We start from the raw sequence: 22,814 nt of genomic DNA, 5'->3' as shown, positions 1-22,814 counted from the left end.
TGGCCAAGTGATGTCTATGATCTACCAACTAGAAATGTTAAAATGGAATGGGTTTTTTCTATGGCAGGTTTCACTTCCCTTGGAAATGATTAAGTCAGAGGCTTGACATCCAGCTCCTGTACTTTGGATTGTTGTACATGAGCATTGAACTAAAAGATCTTTATGGACCATTCCATCTCTGAGAGTTTGGTTCTGTGTTGGGTGATTTAAACAATTTCGTGAGTCTGAGTTTCTGTGATGACAGTTTACCTAAAAGATTGTTAAACCAAGAAGGGGTGTTTGTTGTATCTGATTAGCTAGATTTTAATACTCTAGCCTTGATTGCTATGTTGTGGCATATGGGAGTTTTGAGAACAAAGGTCACATAATAGTAGCTGTTGCTGCAGCCTCTGAATGGATTTGGAATGAGGAAGAGTCCATCAGATTAAGCTAAACAATTGGCTGTGTAACAGTTCTTCACCAATTGTGTTTTCAAGATACCACACCTTCGTACTGGTATGCTAGAGTTTAAAAATCTGTCATCTTTTTGTGCATCAAAAGAAAACTGTGTTAGTTATTGCCTCTCCTTCCCTGAAACCATGTGGTTGAGCCTGTTGGATAGTGTAGAAATAGATCTGTTTACCATCCATCCTCTCAGGACATTCAGACAGAAGATCAGACCTGGAAAAACATGTGCCTTTAAGTACTGTGGTAAATTTTTTTCAAGAAGTGCTAAAATAAAACAAGGGATAATAGAAGTACAAAGTATATTAAATTTCAAGTTTAGAAAGTTCTAAAACTTTAAAAAGAAGCACGGTCTGCGTATCATAAAATTTGTAAGAGAATCTGCTCAGCCAGGTAACAATATTCCAGCAGTATTTCCTGAACAATTTAAAGAAGGTGGCTCAGGAAAAAGAGTTACTTACTGAAGTAGGCTTTAAATGCTGACAAATTTGGTTTGTTTTAAAAGCACGTGTCTTCTAAACCTCTTATTTATCAAGTTAGAGCTATGTTGAATGGAATTTTAATTATCTTCCCAAGCCCTTTATTTCCTATGAAATCTTAATTTTTTCTAATTGTGGATTTATAAACTAGAGTACTTTTCAGTAGCTCTTTTATCATGGTTGAAAGGGGATTACTATATAACATAGGTAGCAATAGATTGAAAATTAGAAAATCTTTATAGATTTTCAGATGCAACAGGAGGAAATTTGATTCAGGCTTTTAACACTTGTTAGCATCAATTTATGTAGAACTGCTTATTAGATACGGGGCAGAGACACAAGAAGCAGAAGACACACAACCTCTGTTCTCAGGGTGCTTTATAAATTTAGTTGAGGGTCATATAGTATGTATATTAAAAAGTATTTTAAAACAAAATACACGTTAGTGCCAATTAAATAGTATAATTGTACATGTGTGCAAGAGGATGAAGAATAAAGGAGTGATTAGAGGATAATCCTGAGAGAATTCTTAGAGGAACAGAGAGTTTGGGGATGGAGTGAGGAGAGGAGCTTGAGTACTGTCATAATGAAAGTTTGCCTGCTAGAGGTAGTATCATGTGCTGAGTTTAGGAGATGCCATGGAGTAAGCTCTCTGTAGAAAGTAGTGTACAATTCACCTTTTCTATTTATGTGATCAAAGCAACACTTCACTTTTAAAATTACACGTAGATGGTGTCATCATCTAAGAGAACCTCTGAGTCTAGAAAGTATGGATATTCATTCTTCACTAACTGATTCTGTTTTAGAGCCTGAGAGTCAGAGAAATTTAGAGCAGAAGCATAGAGATTCTCTTCCTCTCTTTGTGAGGTGAAGTAACTAAGGCCTGGGAATATTGTGGCTTGCCCAATGGTCCCTGCTAGTGGGAGCAAAGTTACCACATGTATGTATTCCAAAGATGTTATATGCATATACAAGGAAAAGCACGTACATTAATTTTTGTTGAGATATGTGTGTGTGTGTGTGTGTGTGTGTGTGTGTATAGAGAGAGAGAGAGAGAGGCATTGTGCTTTACTTTTCTCATTTTTAAAAATTATATGGATGAACTATAATTTATAAACCTATCCCCTATTGATGGACACTTAGGTTAGTTTTGGTCTTTTAAAATGCAACATCACTTTTTAAAAAGGTGAAAATGTCTGCTTTGAAATTTTTTGTTTCATGTACATTAAATAAACATATACAAGTATGTTCTTTCTCAGTATTTGAGAATTTTACTACTACTCTAAATATTTTTCTATATTATCTAAATTCAGTAGTCTATAACTGTCACACTTCATAAATGATGATCATTAAAGCAAATATCGTATCATAATTCAGCATACTGAGTTAAGGTAATTTATTGCTATAAAACTCTTAATGTAAGAGTAATCATCGACTCTTACTTATGCTCAAAGACTATCCAAAAAGTTGTGCTTGAAATTGTGATTTGTCTAAAGATGCATGTGAAATACAAAAGATTCAAATTAAAATTTCTACAGAATTTCCATTTAGAGAATGTTATTGCTTATACTTTATAGCCATCCATCAGCATGTATGTGTGTAACTCACTACTTATTTTGCTTTTAGAACCTTTTGCCCAGAATAGCAGCCAAACTTGATGTTGCCCCTATTTCTGACATCATTGCAATCAAATCACCTGACACATTTGTGAGAACCATTTATGCAGGTGAGTACCCAAGGAAAATAATTAATCAGTATGTTAAATTTTTGAAAACTTTAAAAGAAGAGATTAATCTTGAAGATAGGATTTTGAAATATGGACCATCTTAAAGATTTCTGAGGAAAATCTTAGTCTTAGAATTGCTGCTGGACCATGACATGACATTCTCTCTGGTAAATCTGGAACACACTTCTTTCCTTCCTGATCATTCAGTGTACAGAGTGAGATTTTTCCAGTGATCAATAAAAATTAGATTTACTATTTAGTATATTTTGTAAGTGGCACCTGGAAAAGAAAATTTTCTATTTTTTTAAGTAGTATTTTCTTTTTTTTTTTTTTAACATCTTTATTGTAAAGTAGTATTTTCAGTCTTCTTTGCTGCTTCTACTTCATTTCCATCTGCATTACGATATTCATTTTGGTATCTCTTTAGTTGATCTTTTGGTAAGCATGCTGGTCTCTAGTGGGGCTGGAGAAGGCAGTGAACTCTTTGTTCTTTCTGATCGAAGTTGTGTGTTTCAGTATAAATGGGCAATTCTCAAATCAGATCTTTCATCGCTAGTAGTGTTTAAAGGAAAATATTTGGTCATAGTTTAGGTCACTCTTAATGTGATTGCTAATCCATAAGAAATGTTTCAAATCCTTTAAAAGTCTTGATGCATCACACTTCCTGTCCTTTATGCCTGATCATGTTTTCACTTATTTTCCTCCCTTAGCAAGGCATAGTAGCTTCGTTCTTAGTAAGTTGTTGCAGCTCATGTTGTTGAGTTACTGATTATGTTGTTTTTGGAGAAGGAAGCTTTTGTTTATATTCCTTTTAGGAAGAGTGTACCTGATTAGTGTGACTGCCTTTTCCAGTTTGTTTCTTCCACGCAGGTCAGCACTTGTTCTATTTTTAAAGACATCCAAGGTTATACAGAGAGCCACTGATATGTTTCTTCAGTGTGTAGTCCTTTATCCTATACTTAGTAAAGGTAGAAAACAAGTAACTGGTCTACAGTTATTTCTTCCTTCTCTTTGTGAAGTAAATTCTGAACTTCAAAGGAATATTTGGGAGGTTTTTTGCCTTTCATGGTGGTTTTTTAAAAATAAATGTGCATTACAGGAAATGCTTTATGTACAGTGAAGTGTGATGAGAAAGTGAAGGTGTTTTCTGTCCGAGGAACATCTTTTGAAGCTGCAGCAACAAGTGGAGGTAGTGCCAGCTCAGAAAAGGGTGAGTGTTCCTTTGAATTTGTTTGTATTTATTTCAGTTTTTTAGTTTTTAGCTCAGAGATTACATTAGAATAAGAGAAGGCTTCTAGTTAAATTTCTAATGCAGAGTGTTTGAGAGCTCAATCTAAATATTATTCCCAAGTTTATACAAAAATAAGAAATATTTATATCATTTTTGGTCCTCGGATATTTGCTTTGGTGTACATCAGAAGGGTGGGGGGGGCATTAAGATTAATCCGTTATGTTGATGTAAAGATTTTTTACTCCCCTCTCACTGTTGCCTGTTATAATAGAGATTCAATATAATGGAATAATGTAATAATAGTAAACTTATGGAAGGTGTTATACTTTAACATATACAGTATCTTGTTGAACCCCATAGAGAGAGGCTTATTCCAATTTTATAGCTAGACTCAGAGAGTTAAATGACTTCTCAATGAGCTAATGAGGTGAAGGCTGGAATCTAGTTGTCTTTCATAAAATCAGAGAGAATGAAATTAGTGGCATAAAAAATTCACAGTAACTAGCAAAGTTAAATTTCCTGGAATTAATTCTTTGTGTATTTCTCTTAAAAATTTTTTTACTGTAGAACTTGAATTCATGCTCTATGTTTTGTTATATGTATCAATATATGCAGCATCAAGTGCTTCCCCAGTGGGGATATCAGAATGGCTTGACCAGAAATTAACAAAAAGCGATCGACCAGAGCTAACAGGTGCCAAAGTGGTGGTATCTGGTGGTAAGTGGAATATTGTAATTTATTAATTTTAAAAAATGATGTAAACTTAAAATACTTTGCTTTTATTAGTACTCATTTAAGAGGAGCACAGGTGTTTTTTCAAATGTAAGAAGTAGGTAAGTTGCGAATATTAGTCCCATTTTACCGATTAAGAAAATGAAATCATGAGTTTAATACACAGTTTGGACTTTCTGTTGCAAATCTGTGTCATTGGCACCAGGGGGAGCATGGTACAAATCTCTCAACTCCATAGCTTTGTCTTTTTGACTGACTTCTGTGTTATTCAGAAGAGTATGGTTGACTTCTGAAATCACAGAAAGAACTGGTTGGAATCTCAGGGCTGTGCTGTGTGATTCCCACCTTTCATTCTACTTTGAAAGACCTCCAGTGCAGTCCAGGTCTCGCTGTGTTGTATGATTCCCACCCTTCACTCTTCTTTGAAAGACCTCCAGTGCAGTCCAGGTCTCTATGGATAACTCTTTGAAAGTTTTTTCACATTTAGTATCAAAGCTGTTAATATTGCACAAGACTTGCTTCTTTTTGTATGTCATGTTTCTTACTTAAAAAAAAAAAAAGACCAAGAAACAAACAAAAAGGCCCACATTTTATAGCCTGCTGGCTTTTTAAAAAAATAACTGCTGTGATTTAAAACTTTTCCCAAACTAAACATCAAATGAAATAATTAAACTTCCATACAGCCTCCTATTGCAAGTGGCATTGAGAGGAAATAATTTAATATTTCAAAAAAGGTATATCTGAATAGTTTATTCACTTATTTTTTTAAGAAATGTTTATTGGGTATATGTTCTCTGCCAGGCCCATTGCAAAGTGCTGAAGAAACAAAGAGGAAAAGGCAGATTGTTCTTGCTGTTGAGTTGAAAGTCTAGTGGAATGACTTCCATGAAAATAATAACTTCTTTCAGTTGTTCAGCTAAGTATTGCTAAATATAGCAGTGACCAAGATAGGTAAGGATCTTGTATTGAAAGAGTTTTTCTTCTAGTGGGGAAGACTGATTTTAAAGACTGATTATACCATTAGTTAACCAGTTAGTTAATTACAGTAGTGTTGAATGCTTTATAGGAGAAGTACAGGAGTATCATGGGAGAACTCAGGAAAGGCTTTATAGAGGAGATGGTAGTTGTGTAATATGAAGATTCACTCATGTATACGAAGTTCAAAATTTTTATGGAATGGAGTTTATATTTGCTCAATTTTTTTTTTCATCTTTTTAAATGAGGTCGGGGTTTGAAGAGTGGAGAGAACTTTAAATTGTTGTACGATTTGGCAGATCAACTACATGCTGCAGGTAAAGTTACTTTCCTTAGTAGAAAAATGTTCCCATTTCGTTGGAAATATTTTTTCTTCATTATTTCTTTTGTATATAAGTCATTCAAAGCTGCAGATTTTTTGCTTTCTCTGGTTTTCAACTTTTCTCTCTGAAACAGTTTTTCTTAGTCTCCAAGTAAATGGTGTAGCGTTCAGTGAAGAGAGGTTGTCTATGTTCTTTTTTATTATTTATATGACACACTTAACATTTGCCACATTTTAGTAGTTTTTTCCATTAAAAAAAAAAATTAAATGTCAGCTTCATCGCCTACTTCAGATTCAGGAATGCCTTATTTTTCCCTTTATTGGTGGTCTAACATAAATCTCTCATACAAGTAGAAACTAACATTTAACATTATTTTTTTAAATTTATAGGGAAGAGACATCTTGTTATTAAAAGTATATTGAGGGCTTCCCTGGTGGCGCAGTAGTTGAGAGTCCGCCTGCCGATGCAGGGGACACGGGTTCGTGCCCCGGTCTGGGAAGATCCCACATGCCGCGGAGCGGCTGGGCCCGTGAGCCATGGCCGCTGAGCCTGTGCGTCCGGAGCCTGTGCTCCGCAACGGGAGAGGCCACAACAGTGAGAGGCCCATATACCGCAAAAAAAAAAAAAAAAAAAAAAAAAAAAAAGTATATTGAGAATGGAATGATGTTTTTTGAAAAATCAGAAAACTAAAAATATTTTAGTTTTTAATTATACAACCATTACATGAATATGTTCTTCTTTTTATAAAGATATCTGTTTTGTTCTCCCCCCTTTTGAGAGTTTTGTGTATAACTTTCTAAACTTTTCCTGTGCTTTTATATTACCTAATATGTGTACCCATAGAAACAGTTATGGTTTTGTCTGAATAAAGGCAGGATATCGACTCTTTATAATCAGATGGTGGTATTTGACTGAGGATATTTCATTCATTCATTCATTCACCGAACAAATATTTATCAAGTGTCCGCCATTTGGCAGGCACTATTTTAGGAGCTAAGCGAAAGCAATGAACAAAATAAGCAAAATTATTCTCTTACAGCTCTAGAGGCCACAGGTGTGTTGACATCAAGGTGTTGGCAGAGCCACACTCCCTCTGGGGGTGAATCTGTTTGTTTCCAGTTACCAGAGGCTGCCTTGGCATCCCTGGGCTTACGGCCGCATCACTCCAGTTTCTGCCTCTGTCCTCATATTACTTTCTTCTCTCTGTATCTGTTTCATATCTCCTTCTGTGTCCTTCTTACAAGGATACTGTGATGACATTTAGAACCCACCTAGATAATTCAGGATAAGTGCCTTCTCCCAAGATCCTTAATTTTTTATCCTATCTGCTGTCATACAGGTAATATTCACAGGTTCTGGGTATTAGAAAGTGACTATATCTTTGGAGAGGCCATTTTTCTGCCTACTACAGACAGTAAACACAATAAATTAGTAAATAATATAGTGTGTTAGAGGGTAGTAAATGCTATGAAAATAATAGAACAGGAAAAGGAGAAGGAGGAGGATTGGAGGGGGAGGATTGCAGGTTTAAATAAGCTGGTCAGAGTATGCCTTAATGAGGAGACATCCGAATAAAGGTTTGAAGAAAGTAAGGAAGCAAGTCATGAGGAAATCTGAGAGAGAGTGTTTCAGGTAGAGGGACCAGTAAAGTGCAAAGGGCTTTTTGCTAAGGCAGGAAGGTGTCTGGCCTCCGTGATGAATAACAAGGAGGCCAGTGTGGCTGGAATGAAAAGTGCAGAAAGGGAGAGTGGTAAGAGATAAGATTGGGAGTAATAGACCAGATCACATAGGGCTTGTAGGCCTTCGTAAGGAGATTGGTTTTCTCTGAGTAAAATGGGGAACCATTGAGCAAAAGAGTTGCATGATCTGACATATATTAAAAGCATCAGTCTGGCTACAGTTTTGAGAATAGACTATAGGGTGATAAGTCCAGTAACAGGGAGATCAATTAGAAGACTGTTTTAATCATTCAGTGAGAGATGCTCATGGTTTGGACCGGGTTAGTAGCTGTAGATGTGGGGAGAAAGAGTTTTGGGATATATATTTGAACGTAGAACCATTGGGATTTCCTGATAGACTGAATATAGATTATGAGGAAAAGTTTTTATCTGGCAGCTGGTAGGATGGAGTTGCCATTAGCTGAGATGGGGAATACCCCAGGTGGCACAGTTTCCAAGGATAGACCAGCAGTTGAGTTTTGGGCATGCATTCAGGCCACCATATGTGCAGGTTCTGCATCCATGGATTCAGCCAACCATGGATCAGAAATATTCGGGGCGGGGGCTTCCCTGGTGGCGCAGTGGTTAAGAGTCCGCCTGCCGATGCAGGGGACACGGGTTCGTGCCCTGGTTCAGGAGGATCCCACATGCTGCGGAGCGGCTAGGCCCGTGAGCCATGGCCGCTGAGCCTGCGCGTCCGGAGCCTGTGCTCCTCAATGGGAGAGGCCACAACAGTGAGAGGCCCACGTACTGCAAAAAAAAAAAAAAAAAAATTCGGGGGGAAGAAATTCCAGAAAGTTCCAAAAAACAATATGAATTTGCCTTGCACTGGCAGCTGTTTATATAACATTTACATTGTATTTATAATTATTTACATAGCATTTACATTATTCAGTATTATAAGTAATTTAGAGATGATTTGAAGTATAGGCATTGCACTTCGCAGATATTACATTTTTTACAAATTGAAGGTTTGTGGCAACCCTGCTTTGAGCAAGCCTATTGGTGCTATTTTCCCAACAGCATTTGATCACTTAATGTCTCTTGTGTCACATTTTGGTAATTCTCGCAATATTTCAAACTTTTTCATTACTGTTATATTTGTTACGATATGTGATCAGTGACCTTTGATGTTACTATTGCAAAAAGACTGTGACTTGCTGAAGGCTCAGATGATGATTAACATTTTTTAGCAATAAAGTACTTTTAAATTAAGGTACGTACATTATTTGTTAGACATAATGCTATTTCACATTTAATAGACTACAGTATAGTATAAACATAACCTTTATATGCAAAAAAATCCATGTAACTTGCTTTACTGTGGTGGTTTGGAACCGAACCAGCGATATCTCTGAGGTATGCCTGTATACGTAGGTTATATGCAAATATATGCCATTTTATTGTACATAAGGGATTTGAGCATCCTTGGATTTCAGTATCCTTGTGGGGCGGGGTTCCTGAAACCAGTCCCCTGCGGATACTGAAGAATGACTGTACTAAGTTTTGAGATGTCTAATAATAGACATCCTAATAGAGATGTCAATTAAGCAATTGGTATAGGAATGTGGAGTTCAAAAGTTTGGGCTGGAGATAGAAACTTGGAAATCAATTGCGTTTCTTTGGCATTTGAAGCCATGAGACCAGATGAACTCACCAAGGGAACTAACTGAGTGTAGATATAGAAGAGGTCCCAGGACTAAGCCTTAGACTCTGCAAGATTAAGAGGTAGGGGAGAAGGGGAGAACGAAGACCAAAAGGAATGGGTAAGTAAGGCAGGAAAATCAGGATAGAGAGTATGATGTTTTGGAATCCAAATGAAGTGTTTCAGTAAGGGAAAGAGTGATGACCTATGTCAAATGCTGCAAGGACGGAAGGTCAAGGAAGGTGAGGACTGAAAGGTGACTAATTGATTCAGCCACTTAGAAGTCATTGGTGACTTTGAGCAGTTTTAGTAATGGGGGTGGTGCGTAGTGGGGGCGAAAACCTGATTGGAGTGGGTTTAAAAGAATGGTCCTAGGTAGTAGTTACCTGGTTGTATTCACTTTATGATCAGGCATTGAGCAGTAGCACGTTTGTGATTTGTGTGCTTTTCTGTATGTGTGTTATATCTTAATAAAAAAGTTTTTAGAAATAGAATGGGAGGCCTGGCATTGGAGACAGTGAATGCAAACAACTCTTTAGAGGCTTTTAACTATATGGGAGAGCAGAGAAATAGACAGTAGCTAGAGGGGGAGTGGGACGAACAGAGGGACTTTTTAAAGATTGGACAAATAATAGCATACTTACATGCTGATAGGAGTGCTTCAGTTAAGAGGGAGAGATTAATCATACACGAGATAGACAGGAGAGTTACTGGAGGGATGTTCTTGAGTAGACGAGAGAGAATATGAACACAGCTGCAGGTTGATGGGTGAATGTGTTAGTTGGAGCATGTGGAAACTCTTCTGATTGTTTCAACTTTTTCAGTGAAATAGGCAGAATCTTAAAGAGTATTGGAAGTTTGAAGAGAGAAGGAAAGATATGAAATTATATCGATAGTTTAAGAAAGATGGAGAGAATTAAGGCCTATTTATTTAAAGGAAAACCCAGTTAACATGGCTGAGTATTGGTGTTTTTCTCCAGCCATGCAGAACTATAGTAGGACAGGTATGGAAAAGGTGGAAAGATTGCTTAATCAGTAACCAGAGATGGAGGATTTCCACTTGAGTGTGATGGTACAAGAGGAGGGCAAAGAAATTAAAGACATATGCAGAGGAGTGATTAGAGTCACTGATCATAGAAATTAAGCTGGGTAAAGAAAGAAGAGAGAACATGAGGGGAGAGAGGGACAATGAATACAATTGTGGATCCCAGTGTGGTCAGAGGGTTGTTGGAGTAGGGTACTAAAAATAGTCAGCTAGAAAGGGGAGGTCACAGAGAGACTTTGGAAATCAAGATTATTGAGGGATGTTGCTAATGGGCTGGTTGGGGATATGACCATGGGCAGAGTGAAGGACAAGATGACTGGAGGAGAGTTGCTTAAGGAACTGAGAAGCCAAGGTGTCAAAGTCTTCAAGAATTAAGACTAGTATTGGAGAAAGTGACAAAGACCCAGAAGCTAAAAATCATTGAGGAATGAAGGGGATTGACCTGCTGGTTGATAGATGACACAGCAATATATGGGTGACATGATCTGATGACATGAGATTCGAAGCTGAAGGGTTTTAAGGAGGGAGGAGGGGAAACTTTCTGAGAGTGGCAGTGAGGGCCTGGTGTACCACCTCTAGGCCCAGTGGTATGAAGATGGTGGCAGGCAAAGCAACATCTGCTGGAGAGGGCTGCAGGGGAATCCTTGTCCTCAGGGAACATTTAGACAGATAGGTGGAAGATACAGAGACTTGTGGTTTGCTGGTATCAGGCTGTGAATTCCAGAAATCATAGTGTAAGATTTCAGGAATTGGGGAGCCATGGGAGAAGGTGCAGATTGGGGAGCATGCAGGGCATTGTGGGGATCAGTGTATGGGTTATGAAGGATAACCTTTGAGTCTGGGGCTTGTTGCAGTGACTAATGTAAGTGAAGGGCAGAATGTGATCAGTCCTGACTGACTCATGATAGGTAGTGGAGGTGAGTCTGTGAGTGTTAAGAGGTAGTGAGGAGTATTCACTAGGGCTCCCCCTTTTTGTCCTCTCTAGATGGAGATGAAGAGGACCTGAGGCTCATTGTTGACCCCTGCTGGGAGTGGGGTACCTTTTCTCCAAGTACAGGGCCCCTTTTGACTCCTGCTGAATGAGGATAGAAGGCTAGTTAAATTCTCATTTTTATTTTTAGATAGAAAATACTGGTTAAGCCTTTATCTTGTGTTGTATATAACTCTTTTCTTTATCTGGTCCTAGGGGTAAAGATATTATAATACCTTTCTTTAAAAGCTGTGAAGTTACAGTGTAAAGGAGCATTATATAATGACGTCCCAAACAGGTTATAATGTATGTTTTATGTATGTACTATATCAATCTTTTTTTTTTTTTTACTGTTATCAGTGAATATTCCAACTAGTTGAATAATAGAGCTTAAAAAAATGACAAATATTTTTTCCTTAGTTGGTGCGTCTCGTGCTGCTGTTGATGCTGGCTTTGTTCCCAATGACATGCAAGTTGGACAGACAGGAAAAATAGTAGCACCGGTAAGTATCGCAATAAAATACGCCATGCAGAATTCTATGGGGATAAGAACTGTATATATTTGTGGAACAGTCATCCCTGTGATTGGTGCCCTATTCAATGTACCTAAGCAGTTAGCCATTACCATGGTGAATGTGTCCTTCTCACAGGTCTGTGGATTTCTTGGCCTCAGTAAAACACAGAGCAGTTCTTAAATCCAGCATTGTTTTTCACATTTTTTAAATCAGTGGAATAGTTTGTCAAATTTGTGTCACAACACTAAATATAAAATTGATAGAAGCAGCATTTTATTATTAAATGGATTTTACAAGTTCACGTTAACATTTATTTACCATAAAGCCTATATATTATAAAATCTATCAGTAAAACTGATGAATCTATATTAATGAACACAGAATCTCAAAATTGGGAGCCGTGAGTGACAACTGTGGTCTTATATCTTCCTGAACACCTAGTTTATTTCTGTATTATGTCTAGTTGCATGAAATTCAGAAAATTCTTATCCATATGGGTAAGTGATACTAGACTATTCAGTTAAAACTATCCAAAACTTACAAAAGGAATACTTTGGTTTCAAAGTTGAATCACTAACAATATCTAATGATTGTTCACATTTCTTAGATGATTCAGGTTTTCAGTGAATACAATTCTCAGCCAGTTTAAGTCTTTATTGTGTGGAGGAAAATGAATTTTTTTATATATTTCAAAAATTTTTTAATGTATTTCAAAATTTTTTTAATGTATTTCAAAACAGGATATTAAGTCATATCTGTTTTTAAAAATCTCATATCTCAGTGCCCTGTTCCATCAGAGGTTCATTCAAAGTTTCAAAATAGGCAAAAAATTTGTCTTGCTTTTGAAGTTTGTTTTGAAGAGTGTTCAGTCTTTTGCCCATTTTAAAATTCGGTTCTTTGTCTTTTTATTGCTTCTTTATTCACTTTCTTTTGAAGAGCAGAAATTTTTAATTTTTATAAGATCTAACGTATTGATGGTTAATGCTTTTTGTGTTATTCAGCTTATTTGAAGTCAGATAAGATCTCAGAATGTAAAATAGTTACTCAATAAACAAAGTCACAAAACCATGTGACCCATTTGCTTGTGATACTGCATTAGTCAGGCTGTGAGAGCATTTATTGAGCAAGTAAGCTCAAGCCTTCCCTAGCATTTAATGAGCTGTGGCACATAGGTATTTTTTTGGTAGAAATCTTGTTTGTCCTAGTTTACATGAATAGATAATCTTTAGGCTTGAATTTATTTACAAAAAATCAGACCCACAACCTTCCTAATCAATAATACTTCTACAAGGAAGTATGGTGGGAGACAAACTTTTATTTACATTGACTTTTCAGTAACAACACACTTGTTATTAAGTAGGATAGCAGAATGACAGGGAATGACCAGTGGCATCCTTACCTGTATTGTAAATAAATGCCATACAGTCAGCTTTCTTCAACATTACTGTCATGAATATAGGATTATTGAAAATTTTTCATAAGGAATTTAAATACATTAAAGGCTTTGAAGACTTTCTTTAACATAAATCATGTAAGCCCCAGAGATTCTGATTCATTAACTCTGAGTTAGAGTTTGACATGTATATATATGTGTACATATTTATTTTTGTGTGTGTGTGTGTATTTTTCTTTAAGACTTTAAAGCCTTTTTGAGATGATCTCAAGTTTACAGAAAACTTTCAAGGACAGAGTAAAAGCCTTTATTTTTGTGGACTATTTGAGAGTAAGTTGCTGAGATGATTCTCCATCATCTCCAAATATGTAGGACATTGTCCTATAAAGCCACAGTACAACTTTTAAAATTAGGAGATTAACATCAATTTACATTAATACTATCTAATCATCAGACCTTGTTCAGGTTTTGCCAGTTGTCCCAATAATGTCCTATATAGCAAAAGGATGTATTTCATACTATCAGATGGTACACAGTTTCATTGTGTCTTATTAGATTTTCACTTTGACCATTTGGTTAAATTTTTCATAAGGAATTTAAATATATTAAAGGCTTTGATATCTGTCAAACCTCTCCACTGTAAAGTTATTTTTCCCTTTGTAATTAATAAGTGTTTTATGAGGAGGTACTTTGAAATGATGTGAATATTCCAGTTCTCCTCACTTTCAGTTTATTTATTTATATTTATTTATAAATGAATGTTAAATAAATATTCATTTCTTTATAATAGGACTTATGGTTCCTGTTTTATTCAATGGGTGAAAATCTGTTGTTATTATTTTAATTGATGTAAAAATTGTTCCACATTTGGCCAGTGAGAACCCCTTCAAGGTGGCTTCTGTATCTTCTTGACATGTTCCCATAATTCTTTGAGGCCTTTCTTACTTACTGGCAGAGTAAGATGTTCCAGGCCTTTTGTACCTTTCCTATCCCAGCCCTGGCATCAGTCTTTTCTCCAGGGAGTCCTGGCTCCTTTTAGTGAAGAATAGTATGAAGCTGACATCTGGATATTAATTGTGCTCGTTGCTATTCCCAGGACCCCTCAGTGAAAAAAGCTAGGGAATGTGTGTAGGTATGTATATATGTATGCAGATATACACACATATGTATTCATATACACATACAAACATTTATATCTATTTCACTATCAGTCTATCTACATTGAAAACCATGAGTTCACAGTGACATCACCAATTCCAGTCCAAGGTCAATTCTGACTCTCCCTTTCCCTGTTTGTAATGCCTTTCATTGGCAGTAAAAAACCTGGACCCTGCCAATACGCTAACCTGCACAAATGCTCTCCTTGCCCCACTCAGGCTCCCACACCCTGCACTGAACATTCAGCCCTCCTATATAGATAACCCTACCTACCTTGCTTGGACTCTGACACCCCTCTGGATCATTTCTTCCCAAAGTAGTTGTACAGTTTTATATTTTCACCAACTATGTATCTGGGTTCCACTTGCTCCTCATTTTCACCAACATTTGGTATTTTAGCTGTTCAGGTGCTTGTGTAGTGGTGTACTTTATTGTGGTTTTAATTTGCATTTTCCTGATATCTGTGATGATGAACACTGTTGTGTTATTGGCCACTCAGATGTCTTCCTTACAAAGTATCTGTTCAGATGTATGGCACCTTTTTTATTGAATTGCTTGTCTTTTTGTTATTGGGTTGTAGAAGTTTTTTAAAAAATCTATTCCAGATATGTTACTTGTCATATATGTTTTGCAAATATTTTCTCCCAATCTGTGGCTTGCCTGTTTATTTTAATGGTATCAAGATGAGGAACTTCCCTTCTGTTCCCGATTTGCTGAGAGTTGTTATCGTGAATGGTTGTTGAATTTTGTCAAATATTTCTCTGCATCTGTTGAAATGATCATGTTTTTTTTCCTTTTTTCTGTTAATTTGGTGAATTACATTGGTTGATTTTTGAATGTTAAACCACCTTGAGTTACTGTGGTAAACCCTACTTGATCATGATATGTTATCCTTTTAATACATTGCTGGTTTTGATTGACTAATATTTTTTTAAAGATTTTTAGGTCTGTCTTTATCAAAATAATCTGTAATCCCCCCCACCCAATATCTTTGTCTAATTTTGGTATTGGCATTATGCTGGCTTCATAAAATGAGTTGAAAGATATTCCCTCCTGCTATATTTTCTGAAGGAAAAATCTGTGTAAGATTGGTTTGTGTGTGTGTGGGCTGCTTTTACTTTTTGGCTCTTATGAATAATGCAGATAGGAACATTCATGTACAGGTTTTTGTGTGGACATATGTTTTCATTTCTCTTGGATATGTACTGAGGAGTGGAATTGCTTTTCATATGGTAACTTTATGTTTAACCTTTGAGGAACTGCCACACTGTTTTGCAGAGCAGCTACACCAATGAACCAACTCTTAGCTTTGTTAATTTTTTTCATTGTTTTCTTTTTATTGATTTTTGCTCTTAATTTTCTTCCTTCTAATTACTTTGGGTTTACCTTGCTCTTAAGGTAGAACTTTACTTCATTAATTTTGTATTTTGCTTGTTTTTAAATGTAAATATTAAAGACACAAATTTCCCTCTAAATAGTACTTTAGATGCATCCCACAAATTTTGATATATTTTCATCATTCGTTAAAAAAATTTTCTAATTTAGAAAATTAAGAATGTTTAATTTCTATATATTTGTGATTTTTTTTCCTAGATAGCTTTCTATTACTGATTTCAAATTTAATTTTGGTGAGCATCTCTTTAATATTTCAGTATTAGAATTCATTGAGTCTTATTTTATGGCCTAACAAATGCTCTATCTTGGTGAATATACCTTGTGCACTTGAAAAGAATGTTTATCCTGCCATTAGCCACTACAAGAATAAAGATTAGTGAACTTGAAGATATGGCAGCAAAAACTGTCCAAAATGAAACACAGAAAATTTTGAAAACACAGGAAAAAAATGGACAGAGCCTTGGTGAGCTATGGGACAACTTTAGGAGGCCTAATATATGTGTAATTGGATCAGGAAAACTATTGGAAGAAATAATGACCGTAGAATGTCCAAATTTGATGAAAACTATAAATCCACAGGTCTCAGAAGCTCAACAAACCCCAAGAACAGGAAACAGGAATGAAACTACAAGGCATGTAATAGTCAAATTGTTTACAGGATGATAAAAAGAAAAAAATTTTTTTCAAAAAGGAAGTCATTTTATTTTTAGTACATTTGCTTTGGAGGGAGAGCCAACTAATTGGAAAGAGTCCATAATTTAACCAACATCAGATCTCCTTGCTGCATTCCCTATTGAAACTTTTTTCTTTTTCAAATTCTTTTCCCATTTAGGTTATTAGCAGAGTACTGAGCAGGGTTTCCTGTGCTATACAGTAGGTCCTTTTTGGTTATCTATTTTAAATATAGCAGTGTGTACATGTCAGTCCCAAACTCCCAGTCTGTTCATACCCCCCACCCTTTTACCCTGGTAACCATAAGTTGGTTCTCTAAGTCTGTGAGTCTGTTTCCGTTTTATAAATAAGTACGTTTGTATCATTTTTTCTTAGATTCTGCATATAAGCGATATCATATGATATTTGTCTTTCTCTGACTTACTTCACTTAGTATGATGATCTCCAGTTTCATCCATGTTGCTGCAAATGGCATTATTTCATTCTTTTTAATGGCTGAGTAATATTCCATTGTATATATGTACCACATCTTCTTTACCCATTCACCTGTCGATGGACATTTAGGTTGCTTCCATGTGTTGGCTATTGTAAATAGTGCTGCATTGCACATTGGGGTGCATGTATCTTTTTGAATAATGGTTTTCTCCGGATATATGCCCAGGAGTGGGATTGCTAAATCATATGGTAGCTCTATTTTTAGTTTTTTAAAGAATATTCATACTGTTCCCTGTAGTGACTGTACCAGTTTATATTCCCACCAACAGTGTGGGAAGGTTCCCTTTTCTCTACACCCTCTCTGACATTTGTTGTTTGTAGAATTTTTGTTGATGGCCATTATGACTGGTATGAGGTGATACCTCATTGTAGTTTTGATGTGCATTTCCCTAATAATTAGCAGTGTTGAGCATCTTTTCATGTGCCTCTTGGCCATCTGTATGTCATAAATGTTAGTTTCCAGATTCACTGACTTTGCAGTTTTCTCCAGTTAATGATCAGCAAACACCTTTTATTACTATAAATGAGAACAAAACGAAGACCTGAAATCTCATGATCAAGAATTGTTTTCTGATGGACAAGCAGAATTGTTTGGTCTTTTTTTATGGTTGATATAATTGTATTCAAAACTCATAATGTACATCCACTTCAATACTGATAAAAATAAATTCTTAAAAGCAGTGAGAGAAGACTGTAAATGAACTCAATATTCCAGTCAAAAAGCAGAGATTACCAGATGTATAAAAAGCAAGACTCAGCTATATGCTACCTAAAAGAAATACATTTTAGATAGAAAAAAATACACCATACAAATAGTGAGCATAAGAAATCTGGTTTGTCTTTTTTAATATCAGATAAAGCAAACTTCAAGACAATGGGTACTGCCAAACATAAAGAGGCCATTATGTAATGATAAAAGGATCAATTTATCAGAAAGAACTATCATGAATGTGTAACTGCCCAATAACAGAATTTCAAAATACATCAGGCAAAATCTGACAGAACTAAAGTGAGGAATAAACAAATCCATAATTATAGTTGGAGGGTTTAATACCTTCTCCCAGTAATTGATAGAATAACTAGATGAAAAATTTCAGTAAGGACATAAAAGATCTAGAACAGGGGACAGCAAGCTATCTGTAAATCACATAGGAAGTATTTTTGGTTTAATTGGCCATAGTCTCTGTTGTAACTACTTAACTCTTCTGTTGTAGAGCAGAAGCAGCCATAGACTTGTAAGTAAGTGAATGAGTTGTATTCCATTATAACTTTATGTACAAAAACAGATGGCAGTCCAGATTTGGCCTGTTGACATAGAACACTATGCCACATTATTTTTCTCTACTTTTATTCTAGGACTCCAGTTGCACATATTTTAGATATCTTTATATTCTTCTGTAGGTTACTTAAGTTCTGTTCATTCTTTTTCATGTTTTTTTTCGCCTCTGTTCTTCAGATTGAATAATTTTATTGGTCTATCTTCAAGGTTACTGACTCTTTTATAATTTCTAATATACTATTAAACCCATCTAGGAAATTTCTGATTTTGTATTTTTTAGTTCTAAATTTTCATTTGGTTCTTTTTATAGTTTCATTTCTCTGCTGAGATTTCTTATCTGTGCAGTCATTACAGGTATCTTCCTTTACATCCTTGACCATACTTGTAATAGCTGCTTTTAAATCCTTGTGTACTAATTCCAAGTTCTGGGTTATTTCAGGGTTGATGTCCTTTGATTGTATTTTCACACTTTCCTGTTTCATTATGTTTGTAGTACAATGGTTCTCAAATTTTTTGTCTTAGGGATCCTTACTTTTAAAATTTATTTAGGGCTCTCAGAGCTTTTGTTTATTTGGGTTATATCTATTGATATTTCTTATATTAGAAATTCAAACTGAGAAAATTTTAAAATATTTATTCTTTTGAAAATAACAACAGTAAAGCCATTTCTTTTAATATAAATAACATTTTAGTGAAAATAACTGTCTTCCAAAACAAAAGAAATTTTATGAGAATAGTGGTATGTTTTTACATTTTTGACTTGATATCTGGCTTAGTAGAAAACTGCTAGATTCTCGTTTCTGCTAACTGTGTTGTTTTATATTGGTTTGATTGAAGTATATGAAGAAAATCCAGCATCATACAGATATATAGAAAGAAAGGAGTATTTTAATAGCCTTTTCATAAAATTGTAGATATTCTTCTTTTACACTACATCAGAACTTGGCAAGGAGTAAATTCTTAAAGGGTATTGGCAGTGTGGAATCTGAAACATATCAATGAACTTTTCATACCCTTACATTAAAATCTGTTGGTCTGTATTGTACTTCGAATGGATCTTTCACTATCCTGTAACATTTAGAAAATAACCTTTAGTGAGTTTTGTAGATCTTTCAAATGTTGACACATTTTATCAATATCAAAACATTACCTTCATCAATATCACCACTCATCTCATTAGAGGCGTCTTTACAGTTCATATTCATGGATACAAGTTTTTAAAAAATTCTAATTATCAACTTAATTCACAAATTTTGTCCATGGCAACAAAAACTTTGTTTTCTAGGAATTGATAAGCTCACCTCATTCATTTTCAATAAAATGTCTGCCAAAACTCCAAATATCTATCAGTTGTTCTTTGAAGTGGAAATGGTGATCCATGAAAATGTGGGTGGTTTACTCAAACCATCACACGAGCCATTTTCCTCAAGACAATCATTGTGCTTTTGTATGCAATGGAAGTACTTTGCATACTTCGTGATTTGTCACACAGAATACTAAAAAGATGTGTACTCAAAGGTCAAGATTTAATAAAACTAATAATTTTTACTACTTCATCAAGGGCGTTGTTAAGTGAAACCAGGTTTTCTTTTTTTTTTAAACTGTATGTGGCCATGAAGAATGCAGTGACAACTAGTACAGTTTGGCGCAACTGTCTTGCTTAATGCTGAGGCAGCAGTTTTACCCACTGTTATTTTTACATCATCAGTGCAAAAGTCAATACAGTTTTTCTAGGATAAACCATGAGATCCAAAAATGTTACTTAATACTTTGAATTTTTCAGTACCACTTTTGTTTGTTGCCAAGCATTCACATAAAGGAATTCTTCAGTATTTAGTTGTTATTGATACTGGACAAATACAATTAAAACACAAAACCCAACTATATAGATTTGTCTCTTTGTTAGGCAAAAGTACAATTTTGCAGATGATTTATTAACTTAATATTCATGTTTACAGTTGAATCTTTTATTCAGCAAGTTCCTGTATCATTGGAATGTGGCAGTGCCATAGTTTCTTTCACTGATTTTTCATCTAGCAGGCATTTAGCAAGGTCACCTTTATTTGTCTTTTAGCAACTGTGCTTGTCTAGCCAATGAAATATGATAACCCATATGATGCTTCAGTGACTTTTTCCTTCCTGGTTTGAAAAGCTAAACAATTTTTTACTTTTAAACTCATCACATCTGTGTTAAAAATAAAACATTCAATTAATTTTTCTCTAAATTATTTTCAAAATGGCCATCATTTCTGTTGCAAAAGACACAGTAACATAAATTATTAACATCTCTGAAGCCAAGAGAAAGATAACTTTCATCATATTTTCACTTATTTTTAATTTTACACAATATTTTTTAGAATAGATTCCTCTTTTCCATAAGTTAGAGATCTCTGTTATCAGTTTCATCTTTATCAGCATCTTTTGATGTAGATGTTGGAGCTGTGGGTTGGGAAAGTGAGTCTTCTGTATTTTAGTATAAATATTAGCAAAATCCAAAATTATAGTTTTAGATAAATTTTAAAATATATAAAAATTTGCAAAACATTTTTTATTGCCATATAAGGTAACAAAATGTACTTCTTGTATTTCCTTGTAGGCACAGGGAAATCTTTGGGATTCCAAATATCAATTTATTGGATGATAATGAGGTTACAGAAATTACAACTATAAGAGCACAAGCTACTGTACTGAGAACAAACTGAGTTAATCTCTCTAAACATACATATTTATACTTAAAACCTACTACTTTAAACATTTTTAGGTAACACAGAAATACAGATGCATACCTTCTGGTAGTTATCAGAGAGATGATTTCCTCAAACAGTCATGTAACCACTGGAGAACTGCACTGTAGCATTGTGATAGAATGAGAGAGAAAAGGACAAATAACACTTTAGTATTACCATGAAAATATTTTTGACCTTGCAGACCCCTGAAAGGGTCTTGGGACTTACAGGAATATGCAGATCACATTTTAAGAATCACTGGCCTAGTACTTTGGGATCATATTATGCAGATTGAATAATATGTTTAGAGATTATGGATTCTGTTATATTTCTGTTGAGAATATTCATTTTTGTTTTCGCAGGCAATTAATTTGACTGCACTCAAACCTCAAATCCTCTTCTCTTTTAGCCTAGCCAGCTGGCTTAGAGGCTACCTGACACATGTCCAGTGTGTGTCCGGGGGTGGTCAGCCAGAGTTTTGAGCAGAATATGTATGCAGAGTTTTTGGTTGTCCCTCTGGAATATTTTCCTCACCTTCCAGCTAATGTTGCGGCCATAAATACTGTCTTGTTTGTTCCCTCCACTAATAAGACTGCAGGTTTCTATCTAAAGTGGCTGCTTTCTGAGGGGCTTTTATTTCCCTTGTGGGAGATTTGCATATGTCCCAAGGGAAGAAGTAGAGGTGTATGGTGGACTCTTTTCATTGTGCTTCCCTCCCCAACAGAATTCTGGCTTCTCAAGTGTCCACTATCTTGGTTGATCTCCAATGTATTTAAACAGTTGCTGCCTTTATTTTCACCAGGTTTCACAGTTTTTCTCTGCAAGAGGGGGGTTAGTCTGATACAAACTATTCTCAGGGCCATAAGCAGGAGTCCTGAGGTTTAGAATTGAGCACATTACTTCATGTGTGCTCTGACTAGTACAGAGTTGGATTATTATCTTCCTAAATAATATTTTAATTAGTGCTACGTAATATTGCATTAGATTCTTGGCAGCCAGATCCTACTGTTGGCATTTGAAGACATCCAAAATGTCTCTTCTCCTTCCTCCATATTTTGTTGTTTGCTGTTAAAACTGTGTCTAGTAATAATGCAATGTTTAGTAATAATGCAATGTTTCTTAGTGTTTAAAGCTGAACAAAGTACTTTTAGTTATCTTTATTAAATTTGGGTCTGTGTTGTCTTACCACCAAAACCTCCTGAATCTTTTAAAGCTTGATTTTTTTTCATTCTTATTCCTTTTAACTTTATATTATTTGAAGATCCTATGTTGTATTTTGTTGCCATTTTGTTACAGCTATGGAAAGCATCATCATAGTTCTCTCCGATGATGAATAGTAAGAAGTTCCTTATTTCACGTAAGGGGACACTTAAAGGCAAATTTTGTTATTTCACAAAATAATTTTACTTTTATTATCACTTTTTTAAGAAAATATCTAATACCTCAGAGATGGTATGAATTTAGTTATACTTTTAAATACATTTTTATATTATCATTCATAGCAGTTGACACGTACGTATGGAAGATTACTGAACATTTATTTATATGGAACAATCTGGCATGTTTATGGATTCATGCTGCCTGCAAGAATTCAGACCCAGTTATAGGGATCCACTAGTCTGTAGCTTACTGTTGCAACAAAGACTTCTATTCCTTTTTTTTAATTAACTTTTTATTTGGAAATAATTTCAAACTTATAAAAATTTGAAAATTAAAAATAATACAGTGTGTGTATGTGTACACATATGTACACAATTTTTTTCTGAACTATTTGACAGTAAGATCATGACCTGTAAATACTTCAGTGTGTATTTCCAAAGAGTAGAAATAGTCTCTTACACAAACGAATATGAAAACAACCATACAAAATGTATGGAATCCAGCAAAAGCAGT

General features: G+C 35.2%; 1 protein-coding gene across 1 annotated transcript in view; it reads left to right on the top strand.

Moving 5' to 3' along the window:
• The window catches only part of ETFA (electron transfer flavoprotein subunit alpha), an 85,835-nt gene that overhangs the window by 18,418 nt on the left and 44,603 nt on the right, over nucleotides 1-22,814 (top strand). The window contains exons 5-9 of the mRNA XM_060005552.1: nucleotides 2,550-2,649; nucleotides 3,749-3,859; nucleotides 4,496-4,597; nucleotides 5,836-5,904; nucleotides 11,709-11,791. Of these exons, the coding sequence (XP_059861535.1) occupies nucleotides 2,550-2,649; nucleotides 3,749-3,859; nucleotides 4,496-4,597; nucleotides 5,836-5,904; nucleotides 11,709-11,791 (465 nt within the window). The remainder of the gene's footprint in view (nucleotides 1-2,549; nucleotides 2,650-3,748; nucleotides 3,860-4,495; nucleotides 4,598-5,835; nucleotides 5,905-11,708; nucleotides 11,792-22,814) is intronic.

Source organism: Delphinus delphis, chromosome 2 (genome assembly GCF_949987515.2).
Source record: "Delphinus delphis chromosome 2, mDelDel1.2, whole genome shotgun sequence".
NCBI classification, from domain to species: Eukaryota; Metazoa; Chordata; class Mammalia; order Artiodactyla; family Delphinidae; genus Delphinus; species Delphinus delphis.
This window is presented reverse-complemented; position numbering and strand designations above follow the sequence as displayed.